Genomic DNA, 15058 nt, shown 5'->3' on the forward strand with positions numbered 1-15058 from the left:
AAATAATTAATTGCATCCTTTGCGTTGTTTTAAAAGGGAATTTTGCTTGGAGGCTCCTGCATCTCTACTGAGCGTCTCCACTGAGGACTCAGAGATGGAGACCTGAATTTCTGCTTTGCTTAACAGCTAAATTATACTTTTTTTGTAAGAAAACTGATAATGTGGTACCTTTAGCGTCACATTTTACAGATCTGACTGGGACCTAATGAATTCAGCCTTGTTCTCCAAGAGCTCCGAAGGCTACCAAACAGTCCTGTGGTTACTGAGTCCCTGGGATGCACGCACCTGAGCCCACTTATCCACTCTCTCCTGAACTAGGAGGGATGAGGAGGAGCTGAGCATGAGGCTTTGCCTTTCTTCCCTTCCATACAGCACAAGGCGCTCCAGAAACAGCCACAGCCCTCACGGACCCTCCTGGCCAAACGACTTCAATCTTGAGGGCAAAGACTAAAGAGCGCGTGAAAATGAGATACGCATATGGGCAAGCACTTGTCCCATCTTGTAACATCGCTTGTCAGCATCTTCTAATCTGATCCCAGGCTGCAAAGGGTTGCAGCTCAGCTTCTAAATTACTGGGTACCATTGCAGTAACGCGAGGAACAAAATAATTGTTAGAGTAGCAAAAAGACGTGGCTTTGCCCTCGGGTGGGGAGGCACACTGGGCCAGTCTCCAGTGCCAGGCCATTTTTAGCTAAAGTAATCACAAATACAATTAACTTCTTAGCTGACTTGGCTACAAAGAGGGCAAGGCTCCATACAATAAGCAGCGCTCATTATTACTCTGCTGTAGAAATTAGTTCTTCTAGAAGAAGTAATACACTGCGTTCTGCCACCGTCTAACAGCAAACCGCGTAACATGAAGACGTAGAATTAAGGGACGTGTAAATTCACCGGTTTTATTTCCTTGGCTTTTGTACTTCCCAGGGTTGTCCTTTGTTGTGCAGCTCTGTTATTTTCAAAGCTTTTTATATTTGGTTTTAGTAATTGCTAACACAGAGTCTAAGGCTCGAAACCATCATGTACGTTAAAACATGCACGCTGACTGGGTGCACCTATTCAACCAGTCTCCTGTTAGTTTCAAACACGTTGGTCTCCTAGCAGACATTTTTGATGAGAAACCCTACCCTGAAAAGCCCTGCTTAATTTGCTGCCTAGCCTCCCGCATCCCCCTCTCTAGAGTATTTTCGGGAGGCTGACCAGGGAGCAGGTCCTCTGTATATTTACCAGCTATTGATTCAACAACCTTCAGCCACAGGCAAACATTTCATTCTGTTACCTAGATGTTGTCAAACTCTCAGAACTCGGTCAAAACAGAAGTGATTTGCACTTGGGTATTAAAATTTACACCCAGGCCTGAATCCCTAGGTGAGAGCAGGGCCACACAGCAGGCTTCTTCTGGCCAAGACTGCTTTCCAAAGCAGCAGCTAGGCAAGTACCAATCTGTGAAAAAGTTTTGAAACTCAAAAGAAAGAAAACCTGAATTCGACACAGTGTTCTTGCTGCATCTCCCATAGGGGGAGAGTCACCCACATCTTCAGATCTAACCGAAAGCAGGAAAGAAACAACAGTCGCTGGAACGTTGTTTCTCCCTTCTGGAGAACACCCTGTGCTGCCATCGCAGACCGAGCGCCCGGAGAGGCTGACGTGTGTGCTGGGAGGAGGAGGAATCCCGGCAGGGGCATGTTTTCAGGTGGGAGGCAAAAGGAATATGCAGCGCGAGGACCGGGACGCAGCTATCGCTGTCGCGCCTTGCTCCGCAGCACCGTACGCGCGCTCTGCCAACCCGGCTTCGCCCTGCACAAGGCTACGAGGAAAAGGGCAGCTGGTGCGGGTGTCGGGGAGAGCACTGCTTTGGTTTTGTGTTTACCTGTACACCACCACAGGGATCCTTTTCCACGATCTAAACGAAGCCACATTCTCTAGCTCCTTATCGGTGATCCAGACAGGGACCAGCAGCTTCTGGGGATAACTGGAACAAAGCCTGGAAAAAAGAAAGCACGACAGCAAGATGAGGACTTGGCAATCAAAAATCTGCACCAGAGAAGCTCTGCAAAGAGAGGGCAGGAGCAGCTCCCATTTCCCCAAACTCAGCATGCAGGACTTTGGCTCTTCCTCTTCATATCTGTCTCAGTACAGTCTCAACATGGGAAAAGCGACCCAAAAAATGCTATCAGGAATGAGGTGAGAGAAGACAACCTCCTTTCACCTCAGGACTCGCCTCTGGGCCCATACTAAGTACCCCAGTACTTCCCAAGGATGCCTTTGGAATATCCTCTGGATTTAAGAATTCATGAGGGTTTAGGGGAACAGTCATTAATTTATGTGGGGTTTTGGTTTTCGTGCAGCGCTCGCAAACCCAGAAACACACAGAGCGTCTGGTAAACGATGATCGGCCACCTTCTGCCTTGCAGAAAACAGGTCACCCCTGATAAGCTTTACGCATTTCTCTGCAAGGAAGACATAACTCTGCCCAGAGAGATGGCAACGGTGATTTGGTGTATGCTATAATAAAATGACATGAGGGAAATCTAAAAGAATATCTCGTTTGGTGGGGTGCCAGAAATCAGATTCCTAATACACATCTGAACACAGGCCAGCGTGAGAGGAATGTGATGGGCGAGTCCCTGCCAACCTGGTCCCCTGGGGAAGAAACTCATAGCGGGCACCGCTAATAGCGGGGGGCAGCCAACTCTTCAAGGAGCAGAGCTGCAGTACCAGAGGAGCCCCACATCCGAACAAACCTGAAGTGTAAAGCGGTTCGGCTGCAATGGAAATTCACGGGGAGATGAGAAGAGGCACCAGGATCGCAGATGCTTAAGTCCCAAGAAAAATGTTAAAAACCCAACTGCAAGTACGTTATCAGCAGGGCAAGAGGGGAGCCAAGGGAAGGAGGGGGAGAGTCAAAGAGTGCTGGGGAGGCGGGGAGAGAGCAATGCAAGAAGAATGAAGCACACGTAAAAATCCAGGAGCACAGGGGCTTCCTGGCTACTGCAGCTGCTATCCTGCCCCTGCTGCTCACCCTACGGCTGCAGGCAGGGCAGGCAGGTCGCAGGCTTCAGAGACAAAGCACTGCCTGATGCTGGACCAGCTGAGCTCCAGCAGCCCAGGCAGGCAAAGCCGTACAAGGGTAAGGAACATCAAAGAGCAGCTCTAGCCCCAGGCTATAACCCACATCATTCCGAAGGAATGTTTCGGGGCAGGTGGGAAGCAAACCGAGGGGGGTGAAACTACCCAGCTGGTAAGCTCCAGCGGTGGCCTGGTGTTCCCCTGAGTCCAGGTTATCCCGGCTAGCGGCAATAGGCACGATACAGCGCTTAGCATTATTTAGTTTGCGATGCTAGCGAGGAGCTGCCTGCCACATTAGACGACGGCACTTCACACGGTGTCTAGACAGCTTCTCAGAAAGCCCCAGGCAGAAAGCAAGGTTGGTCTACGGGATAAAAACAACAGGGCGAGGAAGAGGAATCCGGGAAGCAAAATTAAAGCTGTCAGGTAAGAAGCTGAAGACCAGGATGTCTGTGGTAGGATGTCTAGGCTTGGACATCTCTGAAATGCCTCAGATTCCATGGATAAAGTTGGTCAGGAAATTAGAGAAGCATCGAAGTGTGACTGAGAATAAAGGTATGTGGAAGAGGGTCAGCGCCTATTAAGGTCTGGAGGAACTTTAGGCATAGCTGGGTCTATACATGAACGGGCTTCATCGAAATGAGAACAGAATCAGTTCCCTGGCACTTCAGATGAAACATTACAGGAGATGTCTCAAACTAAAAACTGGGGAGAGTCAATAGAGGAGAGGTTCAGGAGCATATCTTCTAAGAGTTAAGTCACTAAAACTCTGTAGCCTTAGGAAAACAGTAAGACAGAATTCAATAAAATTCAGGTAGGAAACAGGACAGTCTCAAGAAGTTAAGCCAAATTCAAGCAGGGCGCATAAAAACAGGCAATGAGGTCAAGACAAACAGAGCTGTGCTTCTAGGTTAGAATTCCAAAAAACAAAGTAGAGGAACTGAAAAGCCAGGATAAGTGAGTATGTTGGCTTAACAGCATCTTATAAACTTTATACAAGGAAGATTATTAGTGGTAGCCTAAATTTCAGAGTACAAGCTTTGTAGGGAGACCGGAGCTGGTGAACAAAGTGTGGTGTGTTCCAGGAAAACATGAAGGTAAAAGCGTGAGGCTAAGAGTTACCAGCATCAACAAGCAACACCGAATGTGCATGGACTCGAATCCCAAGCCTAAAGAGAAACAGAAGAGCATCGAGGCTACGCTACCAGCCACGGGAGCGACGGTAACGCCATCCACGAGAGGCTGGAAGAGATTCAGAAAGGCTACGAGGGCAGAAATTGCCATGGGAGACTTGCGTCGCTTCCACATAAAACACAAAAGTGTCACAATAACGCATGAGACGAAGGTGACCTTTTCTTAGACGCCATCAGCTGCTGCTTGGTGCTACCAGCCAAATTACACAAAAGTACATAACTCTTCCTTTGGTCCTAAGCTGCTCCAAAATAGAAAAATCACTTTGTTACAGTATTCATCATGCAGTAGAATTCAACAATATTTTTAGAGGGGACGAGCCTCCCGCGACAGTAACAATCGGTTTCAGAAAAGGGGGGGGGAAGGCTGCAGAGGATGGGACGGTTATTTAAACATGCTGTTCAATGGTAATGTAAAACGCATCAAAAAGATCAGAAAGAGCTGGCAGAGTTAAACAGTGAACAAAAGAAGGATTTTAGAAATAAAAGGACATCCCTCAAAGAGGGGACGTCTTTCCAAGGGACATGAGAGGAACCAAATGCACACCTGAATTAAAACCCAGCAAAAACGAGACACGTTGTGCAGTTTTTGAGAAATGACCTGTTAAGATTAAAACTCTGAAGACCTTTTTCAAACATCTCGGAGGTACCAGCCTGCTACTGAAGTTGAAGGTCTGACAGATCAGCAAGGTCACAGCAGAAAATCAGAACTACTTGCATTGGTGCTCAGCAGAAGAGCCCCCAGAGAAGCTGCCAGACCTAACCCTGTTTTACAAGGGACAAGGCACAAGAAGAGCTTAACGTGGAAACTTCTGCAGGGGAAGTTTTAGAACAATCTGCTCGGAACGAGGAGTAACTAATCACCAGGACTAGATAATGCTCAACATTTCTACGGCAACCCAGATGTGCACCAGGTGAATGATTAACCAAGATGTGTAAGCTATTGCTTACATTGGCTTGGGAGCCAGAGGAATGAGAGGTGGCAAACATGATATCAATTTTGTAAAAAGGTCTCTGGGGCGAACGTGGGAAACCACTGGAGCCCGACTTCTGTACAGAGCTGTCGCAGTTGCTGCAAGGGTAAATACGGTGCACTTGGGAAGAGTCAACACGGCTTTTGGGGAGGGGGGGGTCACACCTTTGAGCGTGTAGAGTTTGCTGGAAACATCGCTGAACAAGCAGATACAGCTCCTGTAGCTGACAGTCGTTTGGATTTTCAGAAGGGTTGTTTGGAAATTTATTTTGTGTGTGTGTGTTTTTTGTTTTTAACAGATGGCTCACCAAAGGCTTGAAGGAAGCTCCTCTTATGAAACGGTAACTCTTGAAAAAGATAAGAAATAGTACAGAACCTTAATGGTCATTTTTCATAACAAAGGGAGTCCAAAGGGGAACCATGCTTGTCCCTGCGTTGTGCAATATGTGTCATGTGGAAGAGAGACCAACAGCGAAGCGATGTGGGTCACGGAGGAGCGGCCCAGAACGCTCCTGGGACCACGGTGAGCCGGAACACAGGACGAGACATTTTTGCAACCGTGAGGTTTGATCCCAGAAGAAGGTGGCTGTAACACCACAAACGCGTGAATTGGCACAAGCCACACCAACGGACAAGGAGCGACGAAGCGTCTTCCTACCACAAAGGTAAGAGCCAGTCCAGCGAGAGGGATCTGCCTTCGCAGAATGCAAAAACACACGCTTTATCGCTAACGGTCCTTGCAGACTTATTGTCTACATGTTCATATGGCAAATACAAGCGAGAACCCCAATTATCACAAAGCGAAGGATAGTATTAAAATTTGTAGAGAATCGTAACAAAACAAGACAAAATAGGAATCAAGAGCAGTTACAGAAACAAGTAGGAAACATCAGCTGTCTAAACTGGTAGCACAAAACTCCAGACAGCTTTTTCCTCATAAAGTCAAAAATAAATAAAACCACAATTGTAAAAAGATCAAAGCTGGCAACAAGCATCAACACTGAAGGAAAGGTGAGTGTTTTTTTCCTTTTTGAAGGAACTACACGGGCACCAAACCCAGCAGCATTAAGGCCAATATGAAACAACTCTTATCTCAGGCAGCCTGGGTGCACCAGATGGGGAATGCCAGAATGCGTCCATTTCTCTGGGTATACAGATCGCTGAAGATGAGAGCGCCACAGAGAGATCATGTAATAATTTTATTATCATTGTATGCTGAAATAGTATACTTTTATCAAGACCGAAGGAGTGGTTATTATATGCTTGTATTGCTCTAATTTTATGATGGCTGTCGCCAGGAAGAAGATAATAGTTTCCAGATAAGGACATCTCGGAACAGACTTGAAAGACAACGAACAAAGCCATTACCTTGGAGTATCCTGTCTCTAACAACACTGTTTTGCCAATGCTGGGAAATAAAAGATAAAAGGACTATAAACAGTTAAAAAGTAACCCGATTCCTGTGAATAGAGGCAGGTGGTAATGATCAAAAGCCAAGGCAGGATTTAAAGACACACTCCCCAAAGCAGCAAGAGAGAACTGGTTTCCGAGTTGCACAAGCAAATTACACCACCTTTGAGATCTCGGGATGTCTGCAGGAAGCCGTGACCTGCCAGGATCCCCGGGTAGGAACTCAGCAGATGGAAAGCAAAACCAGGCCTGCATCCAGCTTGCTGAGGTCTGTTTCAAGTTCGTTCTTCCCTGGTTCGGTTGAAAATAAAACATCTGTCTTTAGAGAAGTTGGCTAATTGATGTGTATTGCTGGCCAGGAAGCGAACCACAGATGGTCAGTCTAAGTTGAACCTTCTGAAATAGTCAGAGGAAACCACATCCCAAAATCTAGTAGCAGGAGAAAGCCTGACTGCTCTCAAAGACACGCAGAGACTCTACCTAGGGCAGGGACCTACCGACTGCGCACTCCAGAACTGAGCAGTTCAGGAAAACAATTTTTTATTTGACATCCTTTGACGGCATTTACGCAGTTTCTCCATGTTAATAGTCCAAAAGCAACGACGTGGTCAGTATGGCCAAGTAAAAACTGTAAATCAAACCCCCAAACTAGGGCTTGCTGCCTGGATTCCTGAGGAAGAGGGAAGAGAGCAGGCAGCAAACTCCACCGGGATTTCCCCAGGCCAGCGTGCCGAGGTTTCTCATGGTCTCCACAAGAAACCGGTGACCTGGAACTGCCCGATATATAGGTGATGGGGATGCCTTTACTGGCTGAGACATAGGGAAAAGACTGAGGGATACCAGTCTTTTCAAGAAAGGGATTATAGGGAATGCAGAAATGAATACGGCCGTCAAAGCTTAATAAAATCCTGTTGGCTTAATGCCACCTGCTGCAAAGAATGCAGAAGCGCTTCTCCAAGAGCTCCTGTGCTCTTTTCCAGGAGTAGAAGACAGGCTGGAATCATTGATGTGCAGGTGGGAAAGACCTTCGAGAGATCCCCGCTCCAACCACCCGCTCACAGGAGACCACCTCCAACACTAGATCATCTGAGACTTGAATAATGACGGAGAATCCCCACCTGCACAGCCCCACACTCCTGGGGAATGATTATTTTTTCTTCCCACGCCCAGTCCAAACCTCCCAAGCTGCACCTTGTGGCTGTTGCCTCTTGTTCAGCTATCTGCCACTGTCAGAATTTCACTCCATCACCTTTGTAACTGCCCTTCCAGCAGCTGTAGGCTGCCAGCAGATCCCCCTTTAGCCTCTTCTGCCCCTGACCGAACAAGCCTCGCTCGTTCCTCAGACTTCCGAGCATCCCGACAGCTCTCCACTGGCTTGCTCCCAGTTTCTCAGAGCTGAATAAGCGCCCGACTTTACAAAAACTTTGTATTTTTCATTTCAAACAGCACAAGCATTTTAGAGAGAACAACTGACCAGAAAGGCAACTCTACGATGGGTGGTTCCTCCAAGACTCCAGAATGTCTTCAAGGAGGAATTATGGCCACCACATTATAAACTACCTGAGTCAGCATTTACAAGTGCTGCGAGCTCTGATGTCTGGGCTGTATTCCTTCTTCAATTCCACAATGGGAAAGGTGGAAAAGAAAGGGGATCTGGCTCATATGCTGATCTGCCTGAAAGTTAGAGGCCAGGAGGGAGGATTAGCTACAGTCTGACTCATCCACTGCTCTGCACGGGGATTGCGAAGGGAAGAAGGTAAGGAAAGAGGAGAGCGGGGAGAGCCTGGTGGTGAAACACTCACTTGTAATTGTTGTTGATGTCAGAGACGCGCCAGACGTTCTGCAAGTCAAAGCCCATCCTCACCAGCTCCATCTCAAATCGGTATCTCACATGGTCTCCTGGAAGAGCAGAGCACAGGGGATTTACTGACAGCTAAGCAGAACTGATGAAATCTAAACGTGTTAGTGGCAGCTCCACAGCAACTATCACAGGCTGGAGAGAAACTAGAGGACGGCTGGACGGCAGGGATCTTGCTTCAGAAGCCAAAAAGATTTGTCCCTCACAGGGGTTCCCCTGCTTATTTTGTCAAGTCAGATCACCTCTCAGTCTGAGAACAGAGCGGCATGGAAACAGCCTTCCCACATCCAGGGGAGGGGGTTAATTTAATCCGTTTTTGCCCTTCTGACAGAGATGGCTTCCGAAGCGGATGTCAGGAACCCCATGGCAGAGTTGTACTGAGCACCCACCCCGGGCAGTTCCTTCTCCCAGACTGCTCCCTCAGAGCTGACTCCACGTTTGCTCTCTTATGTTCCAGCCTCGCCTCACAAATCCTGGATGTCTTTGTTGCTCGAGTGTCAAATGTTGTTAATAAATAAATACTGCAACGCTCTTCACTTCTTTCATATCCTGCAGCAACAATTTCCACAGGTAAGTTTGTTTATGCTAGAGAATAATATTTTCTCTAAAGGAGAGACAGCAAATATCCCCTAATTGCTGGTGTTTGGGACAGGGTAAGAACATGCAGTCACCTCTCCTCTGCCAGCTTCTTTCTGGTATCTCTTTCAGCGATACTATTCAACCCCATCCCTCCATCCCAACCTGTGTATGGACATTTCATTCAGGCTACTACTTCTCTCCTCTAATACCAGCACATTTTTAAGTCTAAAGCCAGGTTTGTCACTCATTTTAATCCCCTTTTATTCATGCTGAAGCTATTTAAAGACAAAGCAACTGCAAGTGAACTTCGTGTTCCCAGAGAAGGGAAACTCCCGATCCACACGAGGGCACCATCACAGCTCTGGTTTTCTCTTTAGGGATTCAAAGATTTTATTTGTGCCTGTGTAAGAATGAGCCAGACACCTCCACAGACCTGACCACCGGAATCTCGTGGCATTTCTAGGGGTTGGAGAGGAGACGCAGATGGACTCTTATTAATTATGCTGCCTCAAAGCTGATGATGTTTACCAGCCAGGGACAAGACTGCTTGAGCTCCCTGTCATCATGATGAAAGTACTAGAGTTTGGGATGTTTTCTTCATTCACAAGGACAAAGGGAGAGGCAGCTTATGTATTGCTGGCTCAGAATGTTTCTTATTGTGCTTATTAGTATTATTCCTTTTACTGTGCTTGTTATCCAGCTGCATCTGGACATCAGCTGGATCCACAGGCCAGGTATGGGATGCCCCTCAGCAAGATGAACTTGGGCTATCGCTACAGCAGAACGTCAGACACAGCCAGCCATCCGTTTATGAACCACAGTTCAAATTGCATTGCTGTGCTTCTGGGCAGAAGAGCAGGAAGGGGACAGGCCAGGAGCTCACCCGGACGGCAGAGATGTGCATGTTGATCCTCCTCATCAACACAGACTCCTAAGCACCACGCATGGTACGCAAATGCAAAGAGGTCCTCAGGCTTCGCAGGGCGGGCGATGGCTCGAGTTAGCCTCTTTAGCCACTCCTGGCACTGCTTAAAGGTGGAAAAATGGCACCTGCGAACCCAAATGAAAATCATCCTCAGCGGGTACGTTCGTCCAGCCAAGACGCACAGACAGGGAGCTCTGCTCCGCTTAACCAGGAAAAGGAATGACGCATCATGTCTTAGAAAAACCAAGTAACCTTGGCCACGAACAGCTCGATTCCAACAGTAACGCAGAGGGAGACACCAGAGCTGAACACAGCACCTGGCCTGCAGTGCCACCTACAATATAGCAACAAACCGGATACCTGATCACTTTGGAGTCCTTGCAGACGATGTGAAGCTGGAACATATCCCGACACTCCACACTTTCCATCATCCTCAAAGGCACCTGCGAGGGACAGATGTAGGGCATGACAAGACATACCACACAACACAGCGGACATAGCAGCCTTGCTTGTAGGCCCATCAGGCACAGTCATGGCTCTACCAACAATCACGAGCTTCTAGTTCAAACTGCAAACCCACTCCGAGGTTTATGAAGCTTCATGACCCAGCACAGAGCCTCCTCCAGCAATTACTATTCCGATTTTTATTCTGTCCCTGGGCAGTCTCCCACCTGGGGCCAGTTACCACATCGCATCCAGACAAGCACAGGTAACCGAGCCAAACAAAAGCTGCAATAAAAGATGGCAAGTCAAGACAGCGAGAGAAAGCCTCAGGCTCCCGCTGTCTGACTCGTGCTTGCTGGTCTCCAGGTAGTAGAAGTCTCATTAAAACTGGCCTGCAAGAGACCTTAACAGTCTGAAAGCCACCAAGTTTAATGCTTGAATTTAAAAAGGACGGTGAGGGAAAGACCTAATTATTATCCAGCAGAGAACCCCATCTACACGCCAAAGTGGAATAGCAAAAGAGCAACTGCGTGACCAGCGCTAACGAGAGACAGCGTCAGGCTTGGCATCCTTCAAGAGGCACAGCTCCCAGGCCGCAGACCACAGAAATGGCTTATGCCCCCCTGAAATACTGCGAGCGATTATGGTTCAGGCAGATCCAGACTTACATTGATCACAGAATCCTTGAATTTGATATGAAGCCGGTAGTTGGAGATGGCGATCACAGCATCGTTTGCATGACCAAGATACTCCACTCCCTCGCCCTGCAACACAGTGAATGGGACCTGGAAGGGAGACATCACTAATTCAAGACACACGCAGAGTACTTTGTGCACCATAAATGCCAAGAGCCGCTCTTCCTGCTGCCCCCGCGGTGCATCTCCTGCGGGAAATCATTCACAGCAACGTGCTCTTCGTGCACCGAGAGCAGGCAACAGCACGAAACAGCACTGGTACCCACTGCCCAGCCCCAGGGGATGGGTCTTCTTCCAAGGACGCCTCAGGAGCCACTGAGCACCTCCTGATGGATAATCAGAGGAGAGGTGTGACCACAAACGCTATGTACACCAACCGTGGGCATCTGGCAGCGAGGGTACTGCGTGGGGGCAGAGGGCTTTACGGTCCTTGCTTTTCGGAGAGGGTAAATACAGCCCTGGCGCAAGCGGCACGATAAAGGACACAACCCCAGGCGCAGCTCAGAGGTGAGTTGGGGAGTGCTCTGCACAGCTCCAGGCAGAGCCCGATACGATCGGAGTCCTCTGTCCCAAGGCAGCGTCGCATCCATGATCCTGCTGCGTCATGTAAATGAAGGGGGCTCTTAGCAGCACTATGGGACTTGCTGGTACCAATCCCGGTAAGTAAATGAATCAAGTTCTGCCCAATTTCTGCTGACAAGGCTGCGAGGGAATCTCTATGTTCAGTTATTTGTACTACTAAGGAAACTGCAATGAAGTTACCTGTATGAGAAATTAAAAAAAAAAAAAAAAAAAAAAATCCGGATAATCAAGAGTCTTTCTGGTTTTGCCTATCGGCCCAGACATGCCGTAACTATTTTTAAAACAAGGGATCCTGGCAGATGGCCAAGTTTGACTTTTCTTGCATTAAAAAAAAAAAAAAAAAAGTGGACCAGCCTAAAATTCATCAGGCTCCTTTTCCCTTAGCTAAGTAGACTCCTCGTTGTTCCCTGAATGCCACCTACAGCAGGTGAATGTTGGGAACCAATTATGCAAAAATGTCATGAAGATTTATCATTTCAGTCAGAGCCCATCACTTGCCAGACAGGGCATCTGATGAAATTACACTGTAATTAGTACAAGTCAGACCACCTTGTCTTTATTTCTAAGCTGCTTCTATGGCTTGGGTATATGGTGCCTACAAATTGAGTTTCCTGGATTTCAGACCTCATGTGCAAGTTGCAATTGTACTAACAACTTCTCCCTTCTTGAGTTACTTGTACAAAAATAAAAACATCAGACTGGCACCTGTCTGAAAAGTCTTTAAAAATGTTAATTATGTGGCATTAAGAGAATATACTCTATTTCTGCAGTTTATTTATGCACGCTTGCCAGAGCTGTTTTTAGTTGGCATGTGTTTCTTCTGCTTACGTGGCTCTTTCACACAGCAACAGAAGGGAGACAGATTAGAAACGGGATGGTAAAACTGCAAGAACTGACAGAGGGAAATCCTGGAATAAACCGACAAGCGCCTGAAGACAGCCTGTTAGTAAGCCGATGGCGTCCTTTTAGACTTCACTTTACATTAAGAGAGTAACAATTTACTGAAGGCAAATTACCCTTTGGGAGGGGTGAACTTCACGGTCCTCCAAGCAGAAGACTAAAGCAGATTCTGCTCTGCTCCAGGTAGGCTCAGCTCAGAGCCGTCTCAGCGGCTTCGCCTCCCGAAGGCCGCAGACCTGCAGCCTTGACCCCGTGCAACTCCTCAGCCCGCGTTTGCTCCTTCAAGCCAATCCTCCCGTCGCCACATTTCAGTCCTTGCTTTTATCAGCACTGTTTACCAAGACGATGCCAATCACAGAGCAAACTCAAATACTGCAGCAGCAGTGAGAACGCACAACGTGAGCCTGGCTCCAGCCACAGGAGGAGGATGACAAGCACTGGGACAAGGCGGCAGTGAGCTACATTAAAGGAAGCAACAAGCACCAGGACGCTTTGGCTCCCACCGTTCAGGATACCACCCTTGCTGCACAGCAGCAACAGCACCCAGGTCTTTTTCAAGGGCCTCTTGCAGCAGGAGGCTGGCACCATATGGAGGTTTCTCTTTCCAACAGCTCTGCAGCAGGAAAATGCCAGGAGCAACGCGTATTAGGGCCAAATCAGCCATTGCAATCACATGCTATGGCTACACAGAGCAGAGCCTAGCCCTGATATTCCACCTGTCCCAGAGAGCATCTACCTGCTGCAGAGAGCTACGCAGGCAGCGTCACAATTTCTCACTGTCAGCACAGGCAGAGGACAGGGAATACCCAGGACGGCTCCGTATTGCATCATGCTCCAGCTGTATTTCCAAGTGGCAGATGCGACGCTGTACAAATCGCAGCGTCTTGGCAGGGCTGGGAAGGCAGGGCCAGGGCGTACAGAACTGCCGTCAGCGGCCTCCGCGCATGTGGAAGGACCCGCGGGTCCGAATGTGACCTACAGCACTGGCGAGCCTGCGGCCTCCAGAACGCGTCCTGGGCTGGAGAACTGCTCTCAGGTTTCACACTACCAGAGTTGAGCCTGCCGCATCCCAAAGCGGACGGTTTCGGTTTTCTTACTTTCTTACCTGCAATGACTCTTCCTCCTTTACCAGCTCTTTCGGGGGGAACAAGTCCTTGGCCTGGATATACTCCAAACTGGGAGGGCCTTCCTCACCCTGCATTGCAAACAAAACATACATTGAGACAGGCACCAGCCAGCACATGTTATGAAAAGGCAAAAATTGAAGTTGCTGGATACTCTTGGCACCCCAATGCATTGGGGATCCCCTGGACCTGTGCATGGAAACGCCTCTTCCGCCTCTGGACCGTACTCTCTGCATTGCAGGACCCCAGCAGTTCCTCCGGCTGTTGCAGAACACCCACAGCACAGTGAAAGCCTGAAACAGGTCTCCAAGTCCTGTCTCTTCCAACCGTGTGGCATTTGGAAAGCCAAGCAGAAACACCTTGACCATGCACAGCACCTTGGACTGACGTGACAGTAATTTGTCATGTCAAAGATTACCCCATTACCTACGGCACCGCAGCAGAAATACTTAACACAGAGGGTTTCCACCTACAGCTTTGACCTACTCTTCCTCCTCTTACGTTCATAAGGACTGCACGCTCTTGGGAGTTTTCATTTTCTCTCTTAGCCCAAAGAAATCTGGGAAGAGCCTGAAGCTTTTAGAGGAGAATTCACAAGGGTGAAACGGAACCCCATAACAACCGCACCGAAGTGTACCCAATTCACAACACGCGTTGCCGACTGGGGCCAGCACCCTGGCAGGGCATTCGCCCTCAGGGCAGCGGAACATGTCCAACCTGCGCAGACGGACCCCCTGGAAAGCCCACAGAGGCCTCGGAGAAGTGGTCTAAGAGGACACGCGGATCCCGGCCGCGCCATCCTTGGAAAAGTGGAGAGAGCGTCTCAGTTTGGGACGTGCGAGTCTTCAGTCACTCATGAAATCCCGGTCCTCATTTTCACCACCCCACGCTCTGTCAAACCACCACGAACAAGCAGCGTCCACGCAGCTGCGGACGCTCGCCTGCTGGGAGCCCAGGACGGGGTAAATTCCACAGGTATTTGGTGTGGGAGTGTTTTCTTCAGAATGCCTCTCACTCTCTAACTATAGCTCCTCTAGGCTCCAGCATTTATTAGGAAATACTCCGTTCTATAAGCATTAAATAATATTTGAAAATGAAATATCTTTCTGGTTAAGTCATCTGAGCCAGAACCCCAAATTTTGACCTGAACACATGAGAACCTGACCCTTCTGGCTCCGTTATATTTAAAATGATGCTGCTGACAGCCGCTCAAGCCTCGGCACCCACAGGTACAGCCGGTCCCGAAGCGCTCCCTGGACTTCAGACCAGGGCAGCCGGACCCTGCGCAGCCTGCCTTCCCGGTCCAGAGCTA

At 48.6% G+C, this 15058-nt stretch overlaps 1 protein-coding gene across 5 annotated transcripts in view; it reads right to left on the minus strand.

Moving 5' to 3' along the window:
* The window catches only part of MTMR4 (myotubularin related protein 4), a 58586-nt gene that overhangs the window by 12895 nt on the left and 30633 nt on the right, over nt 1-15058 (minus strand). For 2 of the 5 annotated variants that reach the window (XM_087751752.1, XM_009464804.2), the window contains 6 exons: nt 13728-13817; nt 11114-11230; nt 10362-10444; nt 9960-10126; nt 8442-8538; nt 1868-1981 (listed from right to left, as the gene is read on the minus strand). In XM_087751752.1, the coding sequence (XP_087607878.1) occupies nt 1868-1981; nt 8442-8538; nt 9960-10126; nt 10362-10444; nt 11114-11230; nt 13728-13817 (668 nt within the window). Of the gene's footprint in view, nt 1-1867; nt 1982-6802; nt 6931-8441; nt 8539-9959; nt 10127-10361; nt 10445-11113; nt 11231-11517; nt 11900-13727; nt 13818-15058 lie in introns of those variants that run through there. The other 3 variants (XM_087751751.1, XM_087751753.1, XM_087751754.1) reach the window with 3 other exon arrangements.

The sequence above is a fragment of the Nipponia nippon genome, unplaced genomic scaffold (assembly GCF_047370975.1).
Source record: "Nipponia nippon isolate SJK-2023a ecotype South Korea unplaced genomic scaffold, ASM4737097v1 scaffold_15, whole genome shotgun sequence".
Lineage (NCBI taxonomy): Eukaryota > Metazoa > Chordata > Aves > Pelecaniformes > Threskiornithidae > Nipponia > Nipponia nippon.